Source organism: Octopus bimaculoides, chromosome 11, assembly GCF_001194135.2.
Source record: "Octopus bimaculoides isolate UCB-OBI-ISO-001 chromosome 11, ASM119413v2, whole genome shotgun sequence".
Taxonomy (NCBI): Eukaryota; Metazoa; Mollusca; class Cephalopoda; order Octopoda; family Octopodidae; genus Octopus; species Octopus bimaculoides.
In genome coordinates this window covers 66,238,306-66,248,081 of record NC_068991.1, presented here as the reverse complement: position 1 = coordinate 66,248,081, position 9,776 = coordinate 66,238,306, and the positions used below count along the sequence as shown (strand labels likewise).

Sequence of the window (9,776 nt, the reverse complement as noted above, 5' to 3'; positions counted from 1 at the left end):
TTTTTTTTTTTTTTTTTTACTGTTTGATTTTTGAAGAAGACTTTTTTTAATAACTTCTTCATGGCTTGTTTTGTTATAATAAACTATGTTGTAATAGTCCGACAGTTAAAAACAGATGGAATATTAAAATGTCTGTTGCTTCTGGCTTCCTTCCAAGTAATGTGGAAATACATGTTATATAAGGAAGCTAAAATGTAGTAGTTTATTAACAGTTTAAATTAAATTAGATTCATAGATTAGCAAATCTCTTTGGAATTGTTTATAGTAAAATAAGATCCATAAAGTAGCTTAAAGAAACTAATAAAATTTACAAAATTTGAAGAATTTAGTTAAAATATTTATCATTTTAGTTTCATAACTTTATATTTTGTTCTTTTTTTTTTCTAAACTTCTCTTAAGTATTCTCAGCTTTTAACTTTTGACTTAATGACAATGCAATATGTAATAAAATATGAATTGACTTCGTTTATTGAATTGAACAATATTTCAACAGTATATCGATCTTCTTCTTCTGGTATAACCTATATATGCCCATGACAAAATGAAGGCTCAAAATTTCACTGTATTTAGATTAAACATTATGGTAAGCTTTCACAATTTGGAAGAGGACAGTATGCAACTGTTAGCTACGAGTGTCAACTACCTACTGAACATTTCATATGTTCAGTCAGATTCTTCCTGGCAAGTTCATGTCCAAACAAGTAGGAGCAGGTTTTGCATTGCGAAAATGCAACCAGGGGCATATATAGGTTAAACAGAAGCATACACAGAACTGCATAAATTCTTTCTAAATGTCTTTTCATCTAGAAAGGAACTCTGGGTAATCCAGTTCAAATTTTGAATTTTTATATTTCTGTGTATTTTTCATTTTTCTTTTGGAATCCAAAGACATACTGTTGAAATATTATTCAGTTTAATAAACAAGGTTAATGAACCTGGTACAGCTTTTTGGCCTGCCAGTATGGAAAACAGACATTAGCAGCAGCAGCTGATGATGATGATGATGATGAAAAAGAAGAATCATCTCTATTTTATTGCATATCATATCATGCTCTTCTCTTGTCTTTACCTTCATGAAGAGTTACACAATTTTCATGAATAAATAATATTAAGAAGAATTAGCAAATAAGCTGGACTACAAAAATACAGTATTTCAATATGAGAAGGTTGTGAAGACATTAGTAGGTGCCATGCATAATCCAGTTTAGTGTTTTGGAGTTCTAAGTTCAATCTTATGTTGAAGATTGAATTCTGAAATAGCTAAAATAGGCAGCACAAAGATTGAGTCAACTGGATGTCTCTCAGAGAAAGAAAAAAATTCCAGTCTGTATGTATTACTAAAGAATTTCTATTATGTTTGTGATGTTAATTTCTTAGTTATTCCTAGTCTAATTAATGTAAAGTTTGTTTAATTGTGGATAATTTTCACATGTTTTTTATTTATCATTTTTCACACATTTGTTATTTCCTGTTCTTGCACAAAATACACCAGCCTAATGAATCAGCCATCTGCTGAAATGAGCAAAGAGCTAGCTCCAGTATTGGTACTAAGTAGTTCTGCAACACTGACCTGTCAACAGTCAACTTCACTCAAAGTTTTGAGTTATACAATGTTGTACATCTATCCTTTTTTTATCACTGGTCAATGATAACATGGCATGATTAATTGTAAGCCATGCTACACTCATTATAAATTAACCTGTGATAACACAGGTTGGCAATCAGTTAAAGATTTGCTTGGACTGCAAAAGCATGCCCCAGCAATCGCCCACAATGCTCAGCTGTCCAAATTGCACTAATTATCACTCATATTCACATCACCATGCTGCAAGCTTGCATATTTTTTATATGAATTTGCTTACACATACCCTCGACATGCCACCACTGAAGAGAAAAATATTTTTCAGTGTTATGTTTTTATTATCCATTGATCATATGTTATTAAATTCTACTCTAAATATTATTCCAATCATGAAACATTATCATTGTATGTATTTAAAACTGCTTGGTGGTGTTATTTGCATTAGTAAGAGGGACAACTTGGAGTCCTGGAATAAAACCAAATTTTCTTATATCTTCTGTTATTCATTTATAACTGATTCATTTAACACAGTAGAGCTTATTTTTATTCTTTTTGTAATCAAACACCAGTGATAAACAAGGATAGATGTATAATGTTTGTATTTCCTATATTTGTATAACAACCACCGATATTAATGTGCACCAATTTGAATACTTTATTACCACATCAGACAGACTAAAGACTGAGAATTTCAATGATTTTATTTTCATTTTCATTTTTATTTTCATTCACTTTGTTATCTAGGCTCATTTGTTGGTAAGCTATGTTTTCTAATCCTTTTCAACTGCAAGTTTCTGCTTGTAACTATCATTAGTAGTCTCACATATTAGAAACTGCACGATAGAAAACTGCTTTTTTTATCATAGTTGCAGCTCATTCCTCTGCATCTACAGAATATGCACTTTTACAATTGCTCATAAATGAAAGTATCACTCTTCATCTGCAGGTTTATGAGGCAGAAAATATTTTCAATTTCAGAGAATGCAAACTAAGCATGAAAGAGAACGACTCTCTTCTGTCAGGGTTATAACTGAATAAGATCCTTCATTTGTATGCAAAATAGAATTGAACTAATCCTGACTTATATTTTCAGTTAGATTTCCCTTAGTATTTTAATACTGAATTGATGAACTTTCCCATCTATTAGAAAAACAAAATCTAGGATTGAAACAGTCATCTTACAGCTCACTGTCTAAAAATCATTAATATGTAGATCAGTAATGACCAACTTGTCTGATAAAGAGAACCATATATAAAAATTTTCCTATGTTCAAATGCCACAACATATATTTATTAAAAAAATTATATAAAAGACAAAATTTATTAAGCCACAATTTCACTCTTTAAACTTGATTGATTAATCTCTGTCTGTTTGAAGACTTTTACTGAGTCTTAAATGTTGTGACTACTTTAAAATTCTGCTGATGGGTTGTTAAACCTGCTTTAGGAAAAATAATACCTAAACCCATTGTCATCTCAGTGCTGCAGTTTGGCCATTGTTGTTATAGATTAACAGATAATCTTTAATAACTAAATTTATAGCCAAGTCAACAGAGCCCTGCTGCTCTTATCTGTCACCACATCAAGAAAAGAATATTTTTCTGTAAAAACCTTACAGATTTTGAAAATTAATTGCTATGTTTAACTGATTTCTGGTTCAAGTGAAGGAAAGAATGTTACTAATTACACATTAGTTAACCACTACAATAATGAAGATATTATTACTGTCAGTAATAAAGTATTATGTTGAGAACTAATACATTAATCAGTCCTACAGATTTCTATGAAAACTTGCAAGCACCACAATTTGTATGAAAACCTGCAAGTACCACAATACATATGAAAGCTTGCAAGTTTTATAAGAGAAGTGACTATCGATAATTTACATATTTTTCATCATTGGTGCAAGTTTCATTGATATTTTCTTTCAAATACACCAGATATTTTGGAAATTAGTCTGATATATTTCAAACCTTTCTTTTCTTTGGTATATTTTTTTTACTCACACTAATAAGCTATAAATAGCTTAGCGGCTTTAAACTTTTAAACACAAAAATACATTTAAATTACATTTTTGTTTATAACAACAATTAAGTTAATGGCACGGTATTTAAATTTCTAAATGTGGGTTATTATTTTGGTTTTAATGTCACTATGGTAAAATTAAATCTCTGCAAACTACTCTTGTTCTTGTTCGCAACCTATAGCTTAACTAAAATACATTTAACTTCCTTTTTTCCTGCTAATAATACAGCTATTCTGCAATAGTTTAAAACAGTTAAATTAATGCTTCACAAAAACTCAAATGGAAAGCTTTCTATAATTCTAACACACTATGACAAACCGCCTTTTCCAAAGCTTCCAAATATTTAACAATTTTTCCACTGCAGGTCTTTGAATTCCTTGATGCTGTCACCATTGTTCAGCAATTATTTCATTTATTCCAATTCTTGTAATATTTCTCTATTGTTTCCAGTTTTTCAGTTTTAACTTTGAAAATCTCAATAACAGAATTTTTATCATTGAGTAATCATTTATTAATTGTTTCATTATTATCAACTTTAATAAGCATCATTTGTTATTGAGGTGGTTCAAAAGTTATAGAAATTATTTGTCTTTAAAGTTGTTCTTTAATGGCAAATATTTCCTTTGAATTATTATATAAATGTGTGTTTTTAAATTGTTTGAATGATGTTTTGTTGAAATGTTTGTAAGACATTAGCGATATGTTGTTGATATGCTGTCCTGTATTGTTAACTTGTAATAACCATGTCACAATTTACCCTCAGTTCTAACAAATGCATATATTTTTGTATGGAAATTAAATTAATTTCAGCTAACAGAATGACAGAATGATGGTAAGGCATGTGTGCAGATGCGCATATATATAAATTCTATATCACAATATTATATATTCTTTACCACAGCTAGCAAAGATTAATTCTTGCCAGACTTTCCTTAGATTTGAACCTATTCCGAAATGAAACACAGAGGAGGTTACATAATTTAAGCATAATATATTTTTAACATTCATTTTGTCAATGCTAGTATGAGCTTGATAAATCTTTAGTACATCAACCCTCCCTCTTTCTCCATATCTTAAGCCCACCCACACTGTCATTTTATTTAGAAAGTCTCTATATCTTCAGATTTAACATTGATATTTCTTTAGTAATATTTATTCCCACTTAAACAGGGATGTTCTGTTAGAAGAAGCTATACTGTGGTTTGTAACCAATGAGAGAAACTCCCATATTGGCCTTTGGTGCAAAATGCTCTCTTGTTTATATCGCTAGCAGGGAGACAAATCCCCTCCACCTCCAATGCCAAAACCACCAGATCATGTGGTTTCAGCCTTCTTTGGTCTTGTCAATGATGGACATTCAACTGCTAGAAATAGCAGCAATTCACCCCCCCCCCCACTAGTGATATATAGAATAACGGTGCCAGAACAGGAGCTGGTTAAGCAATTAGCCAGTGACCTTGTTAAAAAATATTTGTCAGTGACAGAAGCAGTATTAATACAAACAGGTAATATTTATTCCCACTTAAGCATGGATGCTATCATCCCCTCTATATCTCTTTCCAGATAACTTTTCTTTATCAACTCACAGTATTTCTCTGCTACTCATACATACATTTTAGATATTTATACCAGTGTAGACATCTACCAATGTGTTTGATAACTTGTCACCTTCTCAATTCTTTTTTTTTTTTTTTTTGTCACTTAATATTGCACAAAATATGAAGTCTGTATTTAAGTCACTTGCAATGTCTTCATATATTCTGGAAAATTAAACATTAGTATTTTAGGGTATGAGACATTTTGGCAGTGCTTATTTGGTGGCACTGACTTATTTGACATCACACATTTTAATGTGTCTCTCCCTCTCTCTTTCTCTTTCTGTTCCTCTCTCTCTCTCTCTCTCTCTCTCTCTCTCTCTCTCTCTCTCTCTGTTTATGTGTATGAGGAGAGGGAAAGTGTTTGCCTATCATGTTTAATTAATGAATTGTAATGTCTCTCAGACTTTCCCTCCCTTCTCTCTGTCTCTCACCCTCTCTCTCTCTTTCTCTCCATCTCTTGCTTTCACTATCTGTATGTGCATATTACTGCATGTGTGTGCCTGTGTCTGTCTGTCTGTTTACCTCCAGTGCCAAAAAGTACTGTCACCAAAACAGGTTCAATGTCCAGTTAGCCATGTCAAATTACAAGGATCCAAACAGTCATATCCCAATCATCTTTCATCTCAATGAAAGAGAATTAACAGCAAGATTACATTTGTGTATCCAATACACCTGTTTTAATAAGGACAAAATATACTTTGTTCAAACATGTTACTCAAATAACTCCAGCCCCTTTAATAATTCCACCATTTCAGCAACTTACCATATCCTGTCTAATCTCAACAAATAATTTTTCTGCTTTCTCTTCTGACTATAAGCTCTCCATGCCCAGAAAATATTACCATTTATGGAATACTACTTCTATATTTTTTTCACTGCCACCATGGCACTACAACTAGATGCGCCCTTATTATAGATATATTTCCTCTCAGATAATCCTGATTCTTGTTTTGCATTGCAAGATACTACAGACCTTTTATCTCCATGACAATGAACATTATGAAATCTTCTCTCAGCTTTTATCCTGTTTATATATAAATCTGGTGGAGGCACAATGGCCCAGTGGTTAGGGCAGCGGACTCGCGGTCATAGGATCGCTGTTTCGATTCCCAGACCGGGTGTTGTGAGTGTTTATTGAGCGAAAACACCTAAAGCTCCATGAGGCTCCGGCAGGGGATGGTGGTGAACCCTGCTGTACTTTTTCATCACAACTTTCTCTCACTCTTACTTCTTGTTTCTGTTATACCTGTAATTCAAAGGGTCAGCCTTGTCACACTGTGTCACACTGAATATCCCCGAGAACTATGTTAAAAGGTACACGTGTCTGTGGAGTGCTCAGCCACTTGCACGTTAATTTTACGAGCAGGCTGTTCCGTTGATCGGATCAACTGGGACCCTCAACGTCGTGCCAACAACAATATAAATCTGATATTTCACATTTATTTACCTTCTCATGATAGATCTTGTTTATCCCCTTTCTTCAACTCTCTACAATCTTGTCATTTACTCTTATAGTCTTAACTTCATATTTCCTCCATCATGTTACCTGTTGTGATATCAGGCTGGTGGTCTATTTTTAAATAGTTCTTGAACACTTTCACCCAAGTAAGAACCTAGGTACATTGCTCTTCTTGCCTCAGTTTGCCTACTTGAATTTCAGTGCCAAGAAAAATATCGAGATACTCCACCAATTTTTATGTAAATACCATTATTTTCAAAGCAATTCTACTCATGCTAGCATGAAAAATATGGATGTAAAACAGCAAAATTTAGTAATTAGTAGTAGTTGTAATCATAATAATGATAAAGATAATAAATTTCTAATAGACTACTCTTTTTGTAGCCACAAAGCTCAAACTTTAATGAGTAGAAATACCTCTTCTGTGGAATGTTTCCTTAGTTGTCCTACCCTGCCTTAGCTAAAATGTTGTGATGTTATCTCTGTGAATTTTGTTGTAGCAAAAATCTATTATAATTACGTTGTCTTAATCTTTCATTATTTAACTGATGTGTATGCAAAGAGATACTATTTAAATTTTATAAGTATTTAACTTCTTTGTAGCTTCTTTTATTCTAATTTTCTTACTCTTTATTATGACAGTTTAAAAAATGCTAAGGTGAACTTTAGTCTTTTGTGATCTTTATTTGTTGAATTGGAGCCAAGCACTCAGAGCCATCTTTAAGGGCTCAGATGCTCAGGGGCTGTACCTAAGAAGTGGACCTCCACCCTCCACCATGTTAAACTATGTGTTCCCATATGCTCCTTCTTCCCAAAAGATTCATGGACTTGTGGTCTTTTTTTGGGCCTTGGTGCTGCAGCACCCATAGCATCTACCTTAAGTTGGCACTGCAAATGCCACAGATATGATTTATGTTAATACTGTAGGCTGCTGATTCTTGTGATAATTTTAGGAGGAGTAGATTAGTTTGTGGTATAGATATTGGTATGTTAGGTTGCTGTTGCTGACCAGAATAAAATATATACAAAATCAAAAGAATATAGCCATCTTTTTCATTTGTAAGTCAATTAGAAGATGTGAAGCAGTGCTTATGATTAGTTCAAGGACTCTCAGGTTGGTAAGATAGATGGAAGTTGGTGCCTAGCCTCAATATCTGAGGGAAAAAAAAACCTGAATGGGGAAAGGACCAAGTGTAGAAGGAAGAACTAAATGCTTGCACAGGTGGTACATTAGACTATTTTATGTGTAGCAGTTTTGGACACTCAGTCACAAGGTTGTGAGTTTGATTCCTGAATCAAGTGGCACATCGTGTTTTTGAGCAAGGAACATCATTTCATGTTGCTCAAGTTCACTCAATTGATAATGAATACCAACAATTGCTGGTGGTTAACCCTGCAAATACTATTGTTCATTCAGGATGAAATCTTGTGGTCTTGGTGGCTTAAACACCTTGGAAACCAGAATAAATCCCAGCTAAATGAGCCTGTTGGCTGGAAACAGACTTTTATATATTTGAATCATGTTCTTAGATTCTCTAAACATTATCGCAAAGTTTCAAATGTTTTAGGTTAAGGTTAATTGGTGAAGAGAAAACGCGAGCATTGCAAAAGTTCCGCAAGGATGTTACTGCAATAGGGGAAGAAGGATGAACCACAATGTTTAGTACAATGTCTGTGAGAATGAATATATATGCAAGAGGGGTAAGAATTATTTTACATGGAGATGGTATGAAAATAGTTTGCTTTTCCAAATATTATAAGATTCTCCACAAGAATCTTGTCAGCTTACATATTCTTGAGATATCTGAACTTTTTTAAAACTACACACACATTATAAAGTATTGTGGGGAGTTATTCATATTCAGTTATGCAAATTCAAAAGAACAAAGACAATTATTATTGTAGTAAATAAAGGAAATATACAGTTTAATAGCATTGTGTAAAATAAAGGCTTGACTCTCATGCAGACGACCTTTGGAATGAAGGTGGGACAGTCTTATATATATACATATATATATATATATATATATATATATATATATATATATTAGAATTATATTTGTTTGAAAAGTGGTTTGATCTGAGACCATTAGTTGAAATTGAAAGAGTTTGGAAAAATGACATTAGCCATTCTGCAACCTTATTACTGATCCTTGACAATTCCACAGCATCTCTTCCAGATACAATGAAATTATGTCAATCACCAGGATACCGAAGGTTATAATGAAACTTTTTTAGTACTTCATAACAGACTGTATGATTAAGAAATTAACGAAGGTGGTGAATTGGCAGAACTATCAGTGCGTTGAACAAAATGCTTAGCAGCATTTCTTCTGGTTCTTTTGTTCCAAGTTCAAATTCCACTGAGGTTGACTTTGCCTTTCATGCTTTTGGGTTCAATAAAATAAAATACTGGTTGAGCACTGGGGCTGATGTAATCAACTTTCTCCCTCTCCTAAAATTGCTGGCCTTGTGTCAGAACTTGAAACCATTTAGAAATAAAAGCTTATATAAAAGTTTTTTGTGTTCATAAATTGCTAAAATGAAACTCTTCCTTGATGTAATCAGTATGGATAAAGTGACATCAGAGATTAGCAGGTTTCCCCCTGACCCCACCCCCTAAAGTATATATAGTTTAACCCAGTAATCATATTTTACTTTAAGTAAATAAATTTCATACTTGCTTTATCAATTTATATTTGTGTAATGTAATGGAGAAATAAAATAGTGATGCTGATTATTGTAAATACAAAAATTCTGCTACCTTACCATCCCTGCTTCCTGCTGTAATATGTTTTGCTTTGTATTAATAATATCAATGTTATAAATATTGTTTTTATGTTGGTAAAATATCTAGTTTCAGCTCCTGGTTCATGACACAGTCACAGATTAATTTACTTTATATGATTGCTATCAATTGTTGTTACAACAGTAAAAATCATTTTATGCCATTTTTCTATGAGTTATTAACAGTAGTGAGATTAAGGTACTAGACTAGTGTCTAGTTCATTTTGGTAAGAGTTCAAATCACATCATTACAGCAGTGTTTCATTGTATTCTTGAGGAATATATATATATATATATATATATATATATATATATATATATATA

General features: G+C 32.5%; 1 protein-coding gene across 1 annotated transcript in view; it reads left to right on the top strand.

Moving 5' to 3' along the window:
* LOC106879700 (calpain-A) overlaps nucleotides 1–9,776 on the top strand; it is a 159,322-nt gene that overhangs the window by 131,760 nt on the left and 17,786 nt on the right. Inside the window, exon 14 of the mRNA XM_052972000.1 lies at nucleotides 2,308–2,338. Coding sequence (XP_052827960.1) covers nucleotides 2,308–2,338 — 31 coding nt within the window. The remainder of the gene's footprint in view (nucleotides 1–2,307; nucleotides 2,339–9,776) is intronic.